Source organism: Strix uralensis, chromosome 20 (genome assembly GCF_047716275.1).
Source record: "Strix uralensis isolate ZFMK-TIS-50842 chromosome 20, bStrUra1, whole genome shotgun sequence".
NCBI classification, from domain to species: domain Eukaryota; kingdom Metazoa; phylum Chordata; class Aves; order Strigiformes; family Strigidae; genus Strix; species Strix uralensis.
This window is the reverse complement of record NC_133991.1, coordinates 7,410,294-7,429,354: the sequence shown is the minus strand read 5'-3', so window position 1 is coordinate 7,429,354 and position 19,061 is coordinate 7,410,294. Positions and strand designations below refer to the sequence as shown.

Below are 19,061 nucleotides of genomic sequence, written 5' to 3'. Positions count from 1 at the left end.
TTGTCCCCATCCCCAAACAAAAACAAAATAAAGCTGTGGGGAAAACAAAACGTTCTTCAGAAGTGAGTCAGCTCCTGCTGATCACCAACGAGAATATTAGTGATTTCAAAGCTTACTTGGTTTAAGGCCAAGCTCAGTGGCCAGCATTTTGGCAATCTATATGCAAGATGCACAGTGGCCAGGACACCTGGCACTTCTAGAGAAGGTGACAAGCCTGCTGTCCTGAGAATTAGGTCACCTAAGCAGCAAACTGGTCTGGGAGTTGGGAATCCTTAAATAGTGAAATCCGAGGAAGTCAGGACATCAATGTTTCCATAGTCACAGAGGACAGAGGACCCAGTGGTCTGAGCGGGGATTTGCTGGGAACCAGCTGGGAGGAAACAAAGCAAAGTGACTGGGGAGGAATTCAAGTGTCCAAATGCAAACTCCAACACTGATGTGAGCCATCGTTCTAAATGGCTCCTTGGGGTATGCGACATTTTGAAAGCCTCAAGTTTCTCCATTTTCAAAAGGAATATTGTAAGTTTTGAAGATTAGCCATCTTTATTTCTTTTGCTTTTTTTGGCTTTTAGTCTCTCAGGACACCTCCCTCATTTTATCTATACAAACCATGTATGTAGAAGTAATTTTGTTAAAGAATAAGTGACTAGGAAAATATATACTGGGTACTATAATAAATAACAAAATTAAAATGATATCTTGGGCTGTAAGTAAAACTTAAATTAAAAAAGCAGTCAAAATATTAACAAGCATTCCATATGCTTGCAATATTTGGATTGGGTATTATAACAGTAACCTCCAGTTTTTCACGGCTGTTTTTAACGTTGGTAAACAAACTAATTATGCTTCAAAGGAATCTTGTGGAAAAGCCTCAATACACGTAAGCCTTCAAAATTAGGCTTTAATTGTTTTAAAGGTATGCTTGTGGCTTTGTTTACTACCTGAATCTCTCTCGCATTTTGAAATGAAATACATTTCAAGAAGCCACACAATAGTAAGCAACTGAAATCCATACAATTTTTACAACTGGGACTGAGCTTGCCATACACTGGTAGAGGCCTCAGAAAGGTCACCATACAATTTAAATAAATTTTTACAGTATGAGTAAGAGATAACCAACCTTAAATTATTGCTCTACAATACAAATTTGGATCCAAGTCACTGTTTTATAGTATATATGGGTAGGTGCATGAGGATTTTGTTTTCAAGGCTCTGTGAAGTGGCATCAAACACCTTTTTTTTAAAGGGGTTGAACTGAGTGCAGAGAAGTTTGTTTGTGAACCTTTTAAAACAGTAATTACCAGGAAACCTATAAAATGCTAACCACTACCCCTACCACAAAAGGTGGGTTACCTTTTCCATGCCAAGCTAACAACTATTAAAATAGTCAATTTGCCATCCTTTAATACATTGATTGTTTAATGACAGTTTCCAAGGAAGGGCTTCTAAAAAGAAACAATGCAAAAATGTTTAGACTTCACAAAAAGATTTTTTTGTTAGTATCTAGCCCATCAACATACCAACCAGTTTGTTGAGTTTTTTTGTTTGGGTTTTTTTTGTGGTTTTTTTTTGTTTGTTTTTTGTTTTTTTTTTAATATCGGAAGGCTAGCGAAAGACAGTTCTTTTAAATTGATTAATTCAATTTTTCCAATGATTACTTTGTTGCAGCAGCAAAAGTCAGCTTCTTTTAATAAAGTATACATTATCAAAAGAACGGAAGTAAAGGGTTTATTATTCTTATTTCAAACAATGGTAATGAGCTTTTCAATGGATACCTCCAGGGATAAACAGCTGTATAGCCTAACTACTCAAATTCCAAAACATTAAATTCAGATTAAAATCCTAAATTTAGGTTAATCAGCACCAGACCTTCTTCCATCTCTTGTTTGTTCTACAAAGGACAGCAAAGAATTGGAAAAATCTGATATATTGATCATCTTGGGCCGCTTTCCATGGGTCACTTTTCAAATTCTACCAAGTATCTGGGGTATAATTTTGTGACAGAGCTTCTGCCAACTCTCATGTATAAAAAGCTGAGCTCATCAATCCAGTTTGATGCCCAGGGAAGAAAGCTAGCTTTTTTCTACCACTAACTAGTTCCCCAACTATCTGGGCAATTCTCTAGAGGTTCAGCTACACACACTAAAGAACACAGTTCAAGTCTGGGGTTGGGATAAAGGAAGATGAACCAAATTGAAGACAAACAGCAGGAGCCAGACTTTCAGTGCTCAAGGTCCTACAGAATTCTTCCTTCTTCCCCCCATGGCAAGGAAAACTTATTGCTAAGTATCAACAGGTATTAGAAACAGACTTTAAAAAATCCAAACAAAACATAGACTTCTGCTCTATAGCTCACATCCATTTGATCAATAATTAAACACACAAAAATGCCTTACCCTCCTTGTGTTTTCCACAACTTTTTGATCTGGCTTTCCATAATTTGGTGGATTGGCATACGGATCATAGCCCAGTTTTGCTAGCATGGGTGCAATCACAGGCATATCCTGCAGAACATCAGCAGGTATCTTCCCAACCCACTTTGACAGTGCTTCCACATTGACTGGCTTGATTACTTGGTCAGTAGATCTTTCAACCCTGTGGAGGGAGAAAGAAAGGTTTTATTTTGCATTCCAATCAACACTTGCTTTTTCACTAGCATGAAGACCTTTAGCTCGTTTGGGGTTTTTTCCCCTTCCTCTTCCTTCTCAAAATTTCATGTTTCTACAGACCCAATGGGAAGTGAAGTTTTACTACACAAGGCTAAAATGAAAATAACTAGCAAAACATTCATGCATGCTTTCTGGTTTAGGCTTTCACACAGAATGTATTGAAGCAAGTTCTTTATGTAAAGACAGCAGTGAAAGCCAAAGAGCTGTTAAGTGAAAAGTATGCACACACCTACATATAAAGCTGTTTTCCCACAGGCCTATTCCCACATTTGCTGTTTCATTGTCTTAAATGCTCTTGAAAGTTGTACTCTAAGTTAAAATTCATGTGCCATTTATTCCCCTCCATACTGTGACTAAACTTTTTTTTTAATAATAGATACCTATGGAAATGACAGAAAGCTATAGACTGCAATAATATTTTTCATAACCATTCCTTTTACTGATTGTTTGGTCATTACACAGTTCTTAAGGGCAAGTGCATAATCGTAGCAGTGTGGTATGTACTGTGTTTACAAAATAGTTGGTTTGTTGCTCATTTAATCAACAGTCCTAAAGTAATTCTCATTCTTGCACCCAGCTTTGTTGTGTGTTTTTGTTGAGGTTTTTTTTCAAAGGGAAGAAATTTGGCATCACTTTGTTTTCCCACATTCCTTGTTTCTTTCTGGATTAGAAGGCATACAACTTCTTTACTGCGTTTATTTCTGAAACAGGCCAGCAGGGCTCAGATCAGGCTCAGTAATTTATAACTCAAGAATTTTTACTCTGAGTAATTTAAAACTTTTTTTCTGAACTCAGAAAGAATGCACATGCATTTTGGATGTCAAGGTTTATCTTTCTTTTAAAAGAGATGAAAATTAGGTCTGTATATACAAGTTGCCTAAAGAAGTATTTGCATCTGCATTGCAAGTAATACTGTAAGGTATGTCACTATATCAGTGGTTCCTGCTGGCTGACTATACCTGCCTCAAGTCTGATGCTAAGCACACAACTGCCACATCCACTTGCAGCTATCATCCTTCCCAGACCTTCGTTACATCATGAAGAATTTTGATCTCAAAAAGCTCTACCACCCTGAAAATGAAATCGTTATACTTGAAAGTAACGGTACAAAGTATAACACCAATACCTCATCTACACAAGGTAAAGAATGAGAACACTGAGATACAAGTTAATTCTCAAGCGGCTAATTCTTCAGTAATACAGCAGGCAGAATATGAGAAAACATCTTGAGGAAAATAAATAGAAGTTTCCAGAAGTACTCCCTTTCTGAGTCCAGAAGCCTGAAGTCAAATTGCTCTCAAGACTGACACCAGTCAACTTACAAGAGGAACATGTTTGATTACAATTACCTAATTAACTTCATGAGTTCAAGAAGAGGCTGAAGAATTGTTGCACAGCAGACAAACATTAAATCAACAGCAAGAGGCACCCCACTCAGATGCACGCTGTACTGTGCAATGAAAGCCTTAAATTACAAACTATACATGTCTGCCAGTCATTAACTCAATTTGATCTTAACACCAGGCTTTACCTTGTTACTCTTCTTTACTCATCATAGCTCAGATTCTTCCAGGACAGAGGAAGGAAGTTAGTCATACAACGCTGGAAGGTCAGTAATTTAAGTACTTTAAACACAATCAACAAAGAACAAACCAGAAAGAGAAAGAGTCACCCATGGGGAAATTGTCTTGGCAAGCGGGGCCTTCACAGATTGCTGCAAAAGATGATTAACGGAAGCTGATGAGTAAGCACCTAACAAACAAAAAACTGTAAAACAACCCCCAGGTCTTTCATCCTTACTCTCTTCAACCATTTTCAGTAGCTCAAACTGAAGGCAGGAACTCAGAGTGGGATTTTGAGACTAGGGAGTTGCAACCAAATTTCAGCCTTCCTGAAGGCTATTGGCCTGAGATCCTAAGTCTGTACAGCAAACTAAAAAGTCTGGGCATTGCCTTTTTGATCCTTCTAATTAGAAGATAAGCATCTGACTTCACATCAAATTAACAAGAAAATAACTGTTAAAGAGTTGACTTTCAGAAGTTCAAAGTGGCAAGGCAGAGGACAAAGCACTAGAACAGTCAGGAGGAATCCTCGGAACCACGCTGCCTGGGACCCTCAAGAAAAATTTATCACTAGGTGTTTCAGAAGTGTAAGATTTACAGTTCTCTCCCTCTCAGAGCCAGTCAAGCCCAAAATCCCTTCACCAAAACTGCAGATTAATTTGACCATTTAAAATAAGGGTGATACTGTGAGAACTAGGTAATAGGCTTAGCTAATTACTTACTGGAACCCCAAAACAACGGGTGCTATACACCAATTAGGACCTAAATTCGTACGCATACGGATATCTCATCCTGAAGTAAAAGCACATTTAAAATGTGTATGTTTTGCTCCACTGTCATTTTAGTCTTTGGTAACAATAAGCTCAGCATGAAACATTTCCTGGTGATTAATAGTTGGCAAGAGGTAAGCAGGGAACTACATTTAGCTGCTCCTGGGCACCAGTTCAAAAATATGCTATACCACATTTGGTCTTCTGTTTAAATCTTTTTCTGTCCTTTCAGTTAAGGGGGGAAGTAAAATACAGTTTGCGGGAAAGATTCTTCAGATCAAAGAACATCTGAGGAATATGGGGGAAGGCAGACTGGGGACGGGAGGAAAGAAACAACCAAAAAACCAGAGCAAAACATGAAAATGTACCAAGTCTTGGCAAATTTGGTTATGTATGCACATGGCAAATGCTGCCTGGTCAGTGCTTCCAGGCTCCACTACAAAACCACAGGAACAGTTTCAGCTTTGAAAGCAGCTGGTAGCATGGAACACAGGACTAACCCCAAATACTTCTACATCTGTACTAGAATCAAATGAAACGTATGTATTAAAAATAGCATATTCTGAAGCAATTCTGCCTAGACAGCTATTTTCATAATAAGCCTAATAAAAATTGCTATAAAAGGGTTGACATTTCTTTGCATCAGTGGTCACTGCAGCTGTTTCTAGTTAGGAGGCAAATGCCAGAGATATATTAACAATACTAGTTATAGCATGTAGTCCAGCCATAATACATTCCTTGAACAGCCACGTTGGCAATTACTTCAAACCACAGAAGGTTTCCCGCTACTACAAATGCTGTGGTGCACATCCTTAAAACCCTTGCAGTGTTCCTCCTTGCAGCTGGATAAAAACCAAAATAAGAGGCAAAAACACCAAGTAAAACAGAACAACAGTAAGGCCAGGGCTCCATGAACAACAGAAAAAGCAGGGATTACTAAGCAAATGCAGAAGAGAGTAAGGCAGCCAACAGTTTCTTCAAATCAAGCGGCCAGGAGAACAGACAAAGTCAGGATCTTAAATACAGACGGTCTAGTATCTAACATTGCTATTAACAGACTATTGCATAAGAGTTTCTGAGTCTGGAATAAAAAGAAAAATGGAATCAGCTCACTGCCTGAAGAATTCTGCAAGCCACTGGGCACAAGCACCTTTTCAAAGAGTAATTTTTCTGGGCAGTTACCCCCTGCTCTGGACAAGGACCCCCTAGACAGGCAGCTGTCCTCGTCCACGGCATGCTTGCACACGAGAGGGCAGTGAGGAGCTGGGGATGCCAAAAGCGGGAGGTTTTAACTGGTACAAGGAAATCAAATTGGGAAATCTCAAGCTCCCCCTGCACAATTTCAATTAGTATCATATAAATACACAAAATGGACATCTAAGAGAATTTCATATTCACTGTTTTTTCTGCAGCGCTTGAAAGACTGAGTCACCGAAATCATTATAAATTTATAAAGGTCTCTTGCCACTGAAAAACAAATCTCACCACCTATTTCAAGGGCATTTGATTAGATAAAAACCACCACAGACATAACACTAATAACCCATTCTTTTTCCACTATTGCCAGAGCCTTCTGAAATAATTAGTTTCATGTATCATCTCATGAGAGATAATAAAAGCATAAAGAATTCTGTGAACAGATTGAAGGTCACAAGAACACTTTCATACTCGTTTGTCTTAAATTTGAAACTCTGAATCAAAAATAAACATGAAGCCACATTTTACTTTCAACAATCCATTTTCCTAATTTTTAGAAACATGAACAAGTATTCTCAACTCCTCACATCCCATTCCACCAGATTTAGCAAGAAATATTACTTGAAACTGTATGAATTCAGTAAGGCTACTGACTTTTAGAATATAGACGTCCATTAATTTTTAAAAATGCTAATCTGGAAGCTGTAAGTAGTAGTATTTTATTGGAAATGGCATTATGCATTGTTATTTTTACAGGATGCTTAACAGAACTTGGCAACCACCTATTTAGATCAGTAAAAGTGAGTTTACTCCCCCCCCCTCAGCTGCCCCTGAGAAGCAGTAACATGATACAGGTAAGTAAAGACAAGTCCACATGCAGGTACAGCTTGCAGAGACATAAAACAGTACACTGCTTCAGGTTAATGTTATCAGAAGGCTTCAATCTGCAAACGAATAATACTGAAAAAAAAAAAGGGTTGAGATGCCTTCTTGATGGCTCTGTGAACACAGTGGTAGCAGCTGTGTTTCTTCAGGGGGAATGGTGATGCAAAACCTCCAGATGGTAAACATATAACCATTATCTGAGTTTTAAGTTCTCTTTGTACCCACTGACTAACAATTCTATGATTTGCTTTAATTCATATTCCCCTTCACTATACTAGAAAATCCAGTCACTTCCCTAGGCATTAAATAAACAAAATCTCACAATTTCTTAAAACTGTAGTTTTAAAAAAATGGAATCACTCTATATTTAACAGTTTGACACGTCTCTACCCAGCCCACAGAGCTTGCTGTGCAAGATTCCTGTGTTACTCAGAAGCCCTTGACCAGTGACAAATATTCAAAAAACAGAAGCCAAGAAATTTAACTGGGCATACCTTGTTGCTGGAATAGGGCTTTTTAATCAGTATTTTAGAAACTTAAACAAGACAATCTGCTGGATGTTATCTGCCATAGCAAAAATGGAAAGAGGTTCAAACATTCACACTTTTTCCCCTCAAGTAAAGACTAGACAGCTTCTGTATTTCAGCTGCAAATAGTGGCAAAGAAACCAGAGTAGTTTAACTGGAGAATTAACTTATTCTTTTCACAATACCTATCTAGCCTTTCTAAGCAGAGCAGATTTTGGTTTCTGAACGTAGCTAAATCAGGTGCACAGATGGCACAACAGGATAGTGAGAGATTTGCTTACAACAAGGTTAATTTTATTCGAAATGCTTGTCCTTTTAGGAGCACATGCCAACAGAAAAGCATGCCAATTCTGCTTTCTATTTTGTTGGAACAGCTTCTCAAGTTTCCTGGAAGAGGATGTTCTTGGCAAATATAACTCGAAGGCCATTCTTGCATTGACAACAATACTTAAGTGCCTGAATCAAATGGGTGATCTTGCTAGGATGAATAACACCAGTCTAGATAAAACAGACCAGCTTTATTTTGGGGCACAAAGAAAAGCAAAGCTATACTGTAAGTAAGGCTGATACTAGACAACAAAACTCAAGCTTGATTGACCATTAAAAATTCATTCATATGCTCCATACACATATGTTAGCGGGACAGCTGCTTAGTGGGAGCAATCCGAGATTGAAAATCGTTAAGATTATTCTTATTTTCCAGATAATATGCATCGTAAATCAGCTTCCCGAGACATCATTAGCTACTTAGAAACTGAAACCAAGTTATGAGTAGTCTTTTATATGCAAAAATGTACCATTTTACCTCTTAGAACAATACAAGGTAAAGGAGGAAGGCTCATACTCACTTTGAAAGAGAAACACCCCCTGCTTTTCCAATCATTTCTTCATGGTGCAGCACTGCTTGGTTCCATGGGATGCGAAGAAACTTTAAGAGAGTTCTCATCCATCTTTCAGGATGCAATACAAGTTGTTCGTAATGTACCAGCATACACCTTTCAAAACCAACCTCCATACACTGGTTATACATAGTTTCTATAGCACGATTCCACTTGGTCAAGCAGTCTCTGTAGCTGTTCAGGTCAAATCCAGCTATTGTGACTTTTCTAGATATCATGGAATGCACAGATGCACGACCATCCCGTACCATTAGAAGAAATCTGGCATTGGGGAAAATTCTAGCAAGATAAGTTAAGGATTTTAAAGCAAAAGGATCTTTGTTACACAAATATGGAGCAGGCTCCCCATGTTTCACAATGATTTCCAATAAAAACGCTTGCATGGCTGAGTCCAGAACCTCATCTGTGACTCCAGCTTCATCCAGGCGGATCTTCTCTTTGCTTGATCTAGCCCACATCTGCTTAACTGCTAGAATTCGTGGGATTACCCTTGTCTCTTCTCCACATCGAATATCCGGATGGGCATCAAGCATGGCACGCATTAAGGTAGTGCCACTTCGAGGTACTCCTCCAATAAATATTAAAGGCATGTCCTTGTTGTAAGCAAAGGTTCTGTTCGCATTTACATTGGAAGCAGTTCTTACTGTGCTTCTCACACTTTCCATCCTCACAGGCTGGCTGCGTTCTTCTATTCGATGGTGACACTCCATAGCGTGTTGGCCCAAATAAAACACTGTCACTGAACTGATCACCAGACATGCTAATAGCAAGTTCTGTTTGAGTTTTCCAACCATTTTGATAAAGACTGTCACTTCAAAATAAAGAGGCCTTCTACTTCAAATTATCTTCTAATTCACATGCCATGGGAAGCCTAATCCAAAATAAATTAAGGTCTGGCGAGGCAGGGGGAAAAAAAAAAAAAATTAGAACTTTGTGAAGAACTACTACGATAAATCAAGAGAAATACCTGACAGCGTTCAGTAGGACAATTATCTCCTGGTGTTGCATTAAGACCAGTAAATGCAAAGTCTAAACATGATCATCCCATAATAAAAAGCCTCTTTGTTTACCCACAGAAGCAACACAAAACAGAACAAGATTCATAACTACAATTACTACTTACATAGAAGTTTGCTAGTACATTTTAACAACATATTTGAAAGAATTCAATTTGAACAACTCTGAAAGAATTCTGGATAGCTGCTGTTAAACTTTATGGTCAAGCAAAGACATCATTTATATGGGGGACTACACATTAAAAAAGTAATTACAAAACCACTCTTCTTTACTTGAGGTTTTACAGAAAAAAAAGAGATCAAAAAAAATGACCTCTCTGAGCCAGTCACCCAGATAAAACAAATGAACAAGACACCCCACACAAACCATGTTAGAAATCACGGAAGAATTTCAGTATTAGAATGACTCTGGCTTGCTGAATAGATGGTAGCAGTATCCTGCTCATTGTCACATTTTCACATAACTACATTATTTCCTGCTTGGCTTGAAATGCTTTCTTTGCTTCACAGGATACAAGATCATAGTAAAAGATGTTTCACAGTTACATATCAACACTGACGGTGTCCAATTTTTGATCAAGGCCTTTAAGCAATGAAGAAAAATAGTTTGCAAGTAAGGGAAACTTCAATTTTTACTTCAAGGGAAGCTTTGATTAAAGAAGTGTATAGTCATTAAAAAGTACAAACACAATCCAGGATTAAAGTTGACTAAGATCAAAACTAAGATCAGTCTTGATTTAAATAAGAGCAACAACAACAAAAGAATCAAGCCATGCTGACTTAAAAATTGTCATCCATCCCAGTATCCAGATAATAGAAAGCACAATACACAAAAGAAAACTAATTATTTTACCCTAACTTTTCTTTATTTCTTTACCTAAAATTTGGCCATTAGAGATATTTCTCTCAAAAAACCCCAAACCCAACATAACCATAATCATTAATTATTCCATTGATTAAAAAAAACCCACAAAAACCCACCAACCCTCCCCCCCACATTTTACGCAGTGTTTTGAACTCCAGCGAAATGTTAGCTGAAATACTGAAAAACTGAATAAATTAGGAAGAAAGAAAAATAGACCCTGTTCTCAATCAGCACCCCAGGGAAAAAAAACAAGAGTTAAAGCACTGCAAAATTTTAAGTCATGTATAAAGCACTGTCAGAATAAAGTATATACTGCATTCTACCTTCAAATAAGGTTTGGATTCCTTTTAAGTAGTGCTAGTAAGCTTGCTCTTTCTTATAGTCTCTTCTACTTCATCTAGATAACTATTTGTGCTGGTCTGACAGCAAGAGTCTTCTCCCTCCAAGATAAAAGGTAACACTTCAGAGTTAAGAAATTGAAAATATGATTACTACACCAAAAGGTTTATGGCAAGAACCCATGTAGCAAATCTAAAGTAACAATAACAGTAAGACAACTATGCTTTATAAAGCATTATGGGAGCCCATATTAATGAAGTTTATGGTTATATTTATAGCATAGAATAGAAAAATATACCATAAAAAAGTTTCACTTATGTCATAGTATAATCTTCTTCCTGGTTGTACCATATCACATTTAAATTAATCATTTAATTTTGAACCCTTACAACTATTACAAAAAAGAAAATGAGGCAAATCAGACCACTCATCGATTTTGTGAGGTATCAATAACATGGCTTTCATTCTGCTTTCTAATCTACAATTTAAGCAGTCGTGATTACTATGCGACAGAACAATTTTTCTGTATGACTAATATTTGAATAAAGTGAATTTTACCACATCAAAAGCCAACGCTTTTCTCCTGTAAGTTTTTCCCAAATAAGTATGATACTATTTTCTACAATAACTCAGTATTTAAAAACAAATTAGAAATGTATTAGAATTAAGGGTTCGCACAGCTAACACGCCTATTACCAATTATTTTCTATAACCCTTTTTTTTAATTCTAAAAGTTATTTCTCCAAGCTGTAATGAAAGGAGATTAAGTCTGAAACCAAGATACACAAAATAAAACCAAGGTTTTTCATTATTTTTTTTTCATTTAGGATTCTGCAAATTACATTATTTCAAAGCTATTTTCATTTTTACAGATGAGAAGAAAAACAAAGACTGTATTGATGATTTCTGGACATGCATATGAGTCTGAACAAAACCTTCAGATAAAAACAAAAGGTTTAAAAATCTGTCTGTTGAATTCCAATGTAGACACTTACAAGGGGGACTAATAATATGCCATGTCTTACGGTGAATACCAGTGGGCTGTACCCAACACTGGCTTAGATAAATCTTCAGCTCTGCTGCCTGGATGACTTGATCTGTTCACACCAACCTGCACACTGTATCTTTACTTTTACATTAACTGTTACAAATGGAATAGACAGTTGTTCTACCTGTATTCTGTAGTTAGTTCAACAGCTTTGGATTTTCATATGAGGTAGGCTGAAAACTGACTCTGTCTCTCAAAATTCAAATGAAATTAGTACTCTAATTGAAATTTTAAATAAGAGCTTGCTTTTCAGGGCTGAAATAACTCCCTGAACAGTATGAATCACAGATGCTTCTAATTGTGAGGAGCTCCAAGTACTGAGGTACCACCAACATTTTAAATGACCGGCTTCTTCAAAGCTGTTCCATCTTTGTCAGCAAAGCACAACACATCCCTGAATGAAGAACATGCTTATGCCTACTCTCTACCCTCTCTCCAAAACATTATCCACTTAACCTTTTCCTTCACACAAATGTAGTCATTGACTCAGAAGTTTTCAAGTCACCATCTGAGCGAGACTCTCCAGAACCTGTCCCTCACCGGACACTGGCCTTCCCAAACTGGTTGGCCATAGGAGTCAGGCTGCCCTGCTGATTCTGCTGCAACTCTCAGCAGCCAAGAGCCCTGCGCTTCACAGTCCCTGTTTTATGAAGCTGTGCAACCAGACAGCAGCAGACAGGCAGAGGGCAGAATTCCCACTTAGCTCCCTGGCACTGCAGGGACAGAAAACGGAGGAAGGGAATTCCTCATGCAGGCATCTGTCATGGCAGTATTTTTCTCTTGCCGTGCATCCAATAGAGCCAGTTGCTGAGCTGTGAGCAGGTCTTGCCCCTTCACACTAACAAAGCTTATTCCAATCAACAGTTGTCACAATACTACATTCAAAGTTCAGCTTTTAGTCTTTGTTACCAAAATTAAACTGGAATCATAACTTAATGATTAATTCACTTTTTTTTACATGAAATGGGCAAAGAGCTCTCCCACACTCTCTTGCCAGATCACCACTATCATAACCAATCCATTCTCTGTAACAAGTTTCATTCTACTTACATATCCCTCCCTGCTGAAGAGCTGGCTTTAACTGCACTTTAAATAACTGGCCATTAAAAGAAACAAAGTTGCAGAAATTTAAGTGGAGGTGGTCTGAACAGTGCTCAAAAAGAAAGAAAAAAAAAAAAAATCACACAGTCTATACTTCCATAGCACCAAAGAAAGTCTCTCTCCTGAACAGATTCAGCATGCAGACCTAACTTTTAATTAGGAAAGAGGTCACTGTTCAGCTTAAAACTAGCAAGTAGTACATAGAATCTCTTTAAATGCTTTAGATACAGTAAAGATTTAGTTAAAAATCAGCACTCGTTCAAGAGAAGAGTTAACGCAACAGAAACAGTATTTTGCCACAGAGCACATAAGACCTGCAAATATTTACACTTCATACAATCCCTAACATTATTCAGTTTGAGCAAATTCCACAAAACTCATTTCCGGAAAAAAAAAAAAAAAAAGCCCTCCCCAAAAATCTTAATCTTCCAAACTAAAAACTACTCTTTGAAGACACTAACATCCCCCAAATGCAGAAGTTAGGTAGCTGATCACTAGAGAAAAACATCTCAAGACCAAGTGCATTAACTGTTTTGCACTGATTGTTTATATTAGAATATAATTAAAAGAGAATACAATTTAAGAAAATCAAACCAAAACAAACCCAGATACCAGCAGTATGGGAGGAAAGCCCGTTGACTGAAGGCTGAAATCCTCAATTCACAGGTTGGGTAAAGCAGAATGACGACGCCCTCTCTGCGCAGTTTCAGCTGTGAATGCAAATAAGGGTTGCAGTCTGTGAGTAGGTTTCCTAAACTGCTGCAAGTATTGACCACTCACCTACAAAACCAAAAACTCATCCATGTGACTAAAAATCCCACACCAAGGAATGACAGATGCTTTTATTTGATACAGTAATTTTGCTAATTGAAAGATGCCAAAGGCTGCAAGACCGTAAAGAGCTAGTATTAAGCTCTCCTGCAACCTTCTGTGCTACCATTTTGGTTTTGTTTTTTTTTTTTTTTACCTGGAGCACACAACTGCCATAAACTGTGGCAAGACCTGGACTTTGTACGTCAGGAAACCAGCCAAGGAGCAGTTAGAGACAGCACTTCTCAGTAAACTAATCTATTCTACAAGCCAGCAACCCCCCTTCTGTGCCTAAAGTTACATATAAAGCTCTCTGGGACAAGCATGACATATGTAAGTCACTGCCCTTCTAGCAGCTTGCAAATAAACCCCACCTTCTCCCTCCTCTACATGAATAAGCACTCTGGATCACATCTGTCAACCTGAAGGATCATTACAAGTCATTAATGTTCTGCTGTTAACAGTAACTGAATTGACAGCATTTAAAAAATCACAACAAGGTAATCAGCAATCCCTTGTCATCTTTTAATTAGAGCTTTGAAAAACTGTGGCATTTTTACCCACTATGACCCGAGAAGTGCAGAGTGCCACTCCACCTAAAAGCACAGACAACTCCTAACAAAAATGTTTCAAAACAAAACACTAAATAAAAAACCCCACCTAAAACAAACACAACCCCCTCACACACACAACACAGTCATAAGTTGAGGAAGTTGAAGATGACTAGAACCGTAGAGAAGGCGTTTAGCAGCAACAGTTTCAAATGACAGACTAAAACTAATTCCTAGAAAGATTTAAGTGTAACTCAAAAAAAAAAGACAGAGTCAGGATCTACAAGTTTCAGTACGAGAATGTGCAGCTAAGCAAAAGTATATGTAACTGAATTTTATTCCCAGAAAAGTCAGGCCTGTGAGTCAGCCACAAGATGATGTTAGCAAAGCAAAAATGACTGCTTTGTTTCTTCCTTCTGCACACACTAATTCTCTCCCTCCTCCCCTCCCACTACATGCAGCGGGTCAAGGCCTTTTTCCTCAAGTTCATCCAAAAAATGTTGAAGATTTTTAGCTTAGTCAAGAAGCAAGTCATTCATTTGTATTTTATGTTAGAACAGTTTGGGTTTTGTTGTTGTTTAAAGCACTCCCTGCCAGGGGAAAAAAGATGATCCATTACCACCCAATAATAAGAAATCCTCATAAGCTCCAGAGCTCAGACTTTCACTTTGGAGCCTGGAACGAGTGATGACCACCTCCCTTCTCATGTTCAACCAGGCAGCTTTTACCAAGGCTAAGCTGACAGGAGAGCAACACTGGCATTATTCATCTCAAAAAAACCCAACCCACATATATATAAAGCATTTTTCAGTGATTAGCTTGTCCTCTGCTTCCATCTCCTGAACTGGTGGCTCAGATTCTGATTACCAAATCTCTTTCTAGGAAGAGCAAGTATAGTAGCACTACTTAAGATTTTTGTGAGTACATCTTGTTCCTGCATCCGTCCAAGTGTTCATCACAGTGTTCGACCTCAGCGCCTCTGGAGAACTTTGCTGGGAGGAAAGATCACACTCAGGACAGAGGTGAGGGGAAGAATGCTAGAGTTCATACTGCTGGAAAGTTGTCTTTCCCCTCACATTTTTAGTTTACCCTCATGACCTCCTACCATGTTCCTATGATTTTCTTCTCCTACTTAGGAGGTCTACTCAATCCTTTAGTCTGTGGGGCCATGACACACACACACCCCCCTTAGGCTTTCTGCAGTAGACTCCAAAATACAGATGCCAGAAATAAAAGATTCTCACAGTTCAGAGATGTGTTCAGGTGCACAACTGCAGTCTGACTACTACACACGAAGCTTGTGGTATAAATCTGAAGAGGAAATTCATTTTACAGTGGCAAAGTAGCTAAATTGAAGGGAAAAAAAGCCTACACTATTGTTATCCATTGCCACTCTCTGCTCTTGACTGCAGAAGGAGAAAGGAAAATGTTGCTAGGACTTAAAGAAGCAAGTGTCAACCACGTCAGTATCTTCCTTGTCTCTTCTTGCACCTTCACTTTTCTTCTGTAAAAATAAATACCAGAAAGGCAGCAGATACTGAAAATTCTCAAGAATCATCTTCAAAACAATATACATACAGAAAACTGGTGACAATATATTTCTTAGAGGAAGTTCTATATTAAGTTCATCAAACAGTCCAAGTAAGAAGACCTTGCATACAATGTTAGTCTTTAACTTTCATTTAGGAATGCTGAAAGAAAGGAATTCCATAAACCCTTTCCTTCAGTGAACTGGTTTGTTTCTGGTTGTTCGTCTCTGTTCACCACAAAGAAGATTGCATAGGAAAGCTGACAGATACATGATAATGGTATAGCACAACACCAAGGAACAAGACTGAAATATTCAGAGTATACCACTTCAAGAAGCTACCCAAACCACCGTAAGATCATTTAAAAGAATGTTTCAAAAATCATTTAAGTATTCAGGAAGCATTTTTATGCCTTCAAAGCAACGTCTGCACAATCACCTTAATGATTTCCCCAAAGACAAGGTATCATGTATTACTACCAGTCACATAACAGAATGTGAGAGGAATGGCAAAGTACAGCACAAGCAATCAAACTCCAAGCAAAATACTCAGCAAAACTAGAAATAAAAAAATCAAGAAGCCTTCAGTACCAAGTCCATCTTTAGCTTTTTAAGTCTTCGTGGCTCTCAAGCCCTGCAGTTGTTTTCTCTAGCTTTCTCCCCCCATTAGTTATACAGCAAAAAAAGATAAGAATAAAATGAGCAATTTTTATTCATCTCTACAAAGAAATAAGCAGTAAGTCACCTGGCAGAACGCATGTGGGATGAAAGACAGCCAACTAGACCTAGCGAAGCCAGTCTTCACGCAGAGTGGTTTGACAAGTAGAATGATAGGACAAAGTTGGATAAAATTAGTATAAGGAAATGCAGATGTGTGAACAACATTCCCTTACAGTTCCTACAGTGTGAACTATGAGGGAATGTTGTTCACACATCTGCATTCCTTTGAACCTAGACTTTTTTTTTTTAGGTTTTTTTGGGTTGTGGTTTTTTTTTGTTTTTTTTTTTTTCTTTTAATCTAAAGCTCTGAAAAATTGTAAATGCCCAATTAACTTTCACAGCCATAGTCCACTTCTGAATCCAAAGTTTCCATATTGGGGAAGACTGCATACAATTATGTAATAATTCCACAATTGCTAGTACAATCACATTACAAGGATTAAAAAAAGATGTGCTCGTATTTATGCACTTCCCTCATATAATCAATAGGTAAAAGATGAAGCAAGCTGTACCCTTTCCTTTTACCAGTTAACCCCTCCCAAAACCCCACTTTCTTCATAATCCTCTACTAAACAGATATATACACACACAAATATATATGTGTGTGTGTATAAAGAGAAATTCAGAAGCATTTGTCCCTTCTCTAGATCTAACACTTACAAGCTTTCTTAACAAGCAAGAGAAAAAACATACCAGATCCAAACCAGCTAATAAGGTTACCAAAGCACTCAGAATTCAGTATTTTTAGGTTTTTCAACATTTAAGACCTCTAAGATAAGTTTAAAGTACATTTAATTAAAATGTTCTACTTCGAATGAAATCAAAGGACTGTATATATTCTGCTCTACCTACCTATATAATACATAGAGCAAGTTATTTGGATTTGCATATTGAATGATCAAAAAACAGTTACCAACATGCTCCCAGTTACGCAAGACTACACAGCATTTGTTAAGTACTACAGTTACTGCTGGAGAACAGTACAGCAAAAGGAATTTTACTGGCAACGCGCATAGGTTTAAGCTCAACATTTCTACTTAAAAAAAGAGAAGGAAAAAGTCAGTGGCACACTAACAGCAAACGAGCTACTGTTCTATGCACTTTTATGCGTACTGTGCCTCCCAAGAGGGATTTCTGCACTCCATTATACCATAAGGTACTTTAAAAACTGCTTAATAACACTAAAAAGATATAGACCTACAAAAATTTGCACAACACGTTCACAATAACACATGCAAATGACTTCTTGCAGCAATACCACCAGCAAAACTACTTCCAGCTACGAGACGTGTTAGGTCCACTGCTATACAACTATCGCTAGAATGCTTACACATACTACGAAAAACGTTGTGTTTGCAGATGTAAACGCAGCGCTGTAAATCTGTTTCTGGGTGCCTCCCCGGTCGCGGCGCAGCACCCGCGGCCAGCCTCCCCCGACACATCTCGGCTGCTGAACAAAGACATCAGAAGCGCTGGGAGCTCTTTAAGCAAGTCAGCCCGCCCGTACGGAAACTTTCCGATTTACCCGGCTCGGATCCGCCGCACACCCCGCCACGGCACCGGCGGGAAGCAGCGAGTGGGCCCCGCCGCGCATCCTCGGGCGCTCCCGGCTGCAGCGACGGGACCGGCGGCGATGCCCGCACAGCCGAGTGCCCCGACCGGCACGGCCCGGCCCGGCCCGGCCCCCCCGGCCGGCAGCGGCGCCTGAGGGGCGCGGGGGCCGCCTGAGGGGCGCGTGAGCTGCTCCCAACCGCCGCCGCCTCAGGCCGCGGCCGCCCCCCAGCCCGGCCGACAAAGGCGACGGCTCTGGCAGCACCGGAGCCGCCCCGGCGCCGGGCGGGGCAGGGCGGAGCGCAGCGGCTGCCGCCGGGGCTGCGCGAACGGTGAGGCGGGAGCGGGGGGGAACGGCCGCGCCCGGGGCCCGCTCCGCCCCGCCGCAGCCTCCCGCCTCAGGTGCGCGGCGGGCAGCGGCTCCTCACCTGCGCTGCCGCCGCCCCCGCGCCGCGGCGGCCGCTGCCAGGGCCGGGCGAGAGCCGCGCAGCAGCAGCACCGCTGCCCCTCCTCCGCCGCGGCTGCCCTCAGGCACCATCGCAGTGCGTCGGGACCGGGACCGGGACCGGGACCGGGACCGGGACCGGCTGCGCCACCGCCACCGCCGCCTCCCCTCAGCCGCGCGGCTGCGGCTGCCATGGAAATCACAACCACGCCCTGATTGGTCGCGGGCCTCGATGTGTCGCGGGACGCGGTTGGGCCGGCGCTGAAGATTGACAACCGAGGGGGCGGGTCCGGGGGGCGTTAACCCCTGCTGGCGCGGCGGGAAACATCTGGAGCGCACAGCTGGGGCGGGCGGGCGCCACGTGAGCATCTGGAGGAGCCCATGTGCACCAACGGCTGGACAGCTGTGCCAGACAGATGTTGGTAGCTGGGAACAGCTGGATTTTGTCACACCTCACTCCACCAAACCACACCAGCATGGCGAAAAAAGAAAGGTAAAGGCTGGAACTGAGCGTTTCAACAAGAAAACTCTTGACCGAATGTCACCCACTGGCTTCGGTTTCCGAGGTCGGTCTTGCA

At 40.0% G+C, this 19,061-nt stretch overlaps 1 protein-coding gene across 11 annotated transcripts in view; it reads right to left on the bottom strand.

Moving 5' to 3' along the window:
* The window catches only part of TPST1 (tyrosylprotein sulfotransferase 1), a 31,278-nt gene extending 12,674 nt beyond the window's left edge, over nucleotides 1-18,604 (bottom strand). For 5 of the 11 annotated variants that reach the window (XM_074890445.1, XM_074890452.1, XM_074890453.1 and 2 more), the window contains exons 1-5: nucleotides 18,467-18,604; nucleotides 13,491-13,588; nucleotides 10,714-10,830; nucleotides 8,459-9,402; nucleotides 2,397-2,595 (exon numbers count right to left, since the gene is read on the bottom strand). In XM_074890445.1, coding sequence (XP_074746546.1) covers nucleotides 2,397-2,595; nucleotides 8,459-9,303 — 1,044 coding nt within the window. In that variant the 5' untranslated portion in view covers nucleotides 9,304-9,402; nucleotides 10,714-10,830; nucleotides 13,491-13,588; nucleotides 18,467-18,604. Of the gene's footprint in view, nucleotides 1-2,396; nucleotides 2,596-8,458; nucleotides 10,635-10,713; nucleotides 10,831-13,482; nucleotides 13,589-18,012; nucleotides 18,256-18,466 lie in introns of those variants that run through there. The other 6 variants (XM_074890448.1, XM_074890447.1, XM_074890446.1 and 3 more) reach the window with 6 other exon arrangements.
* Nucleotides 18,605-19,061: the final 457 nt, after the last annotated feature.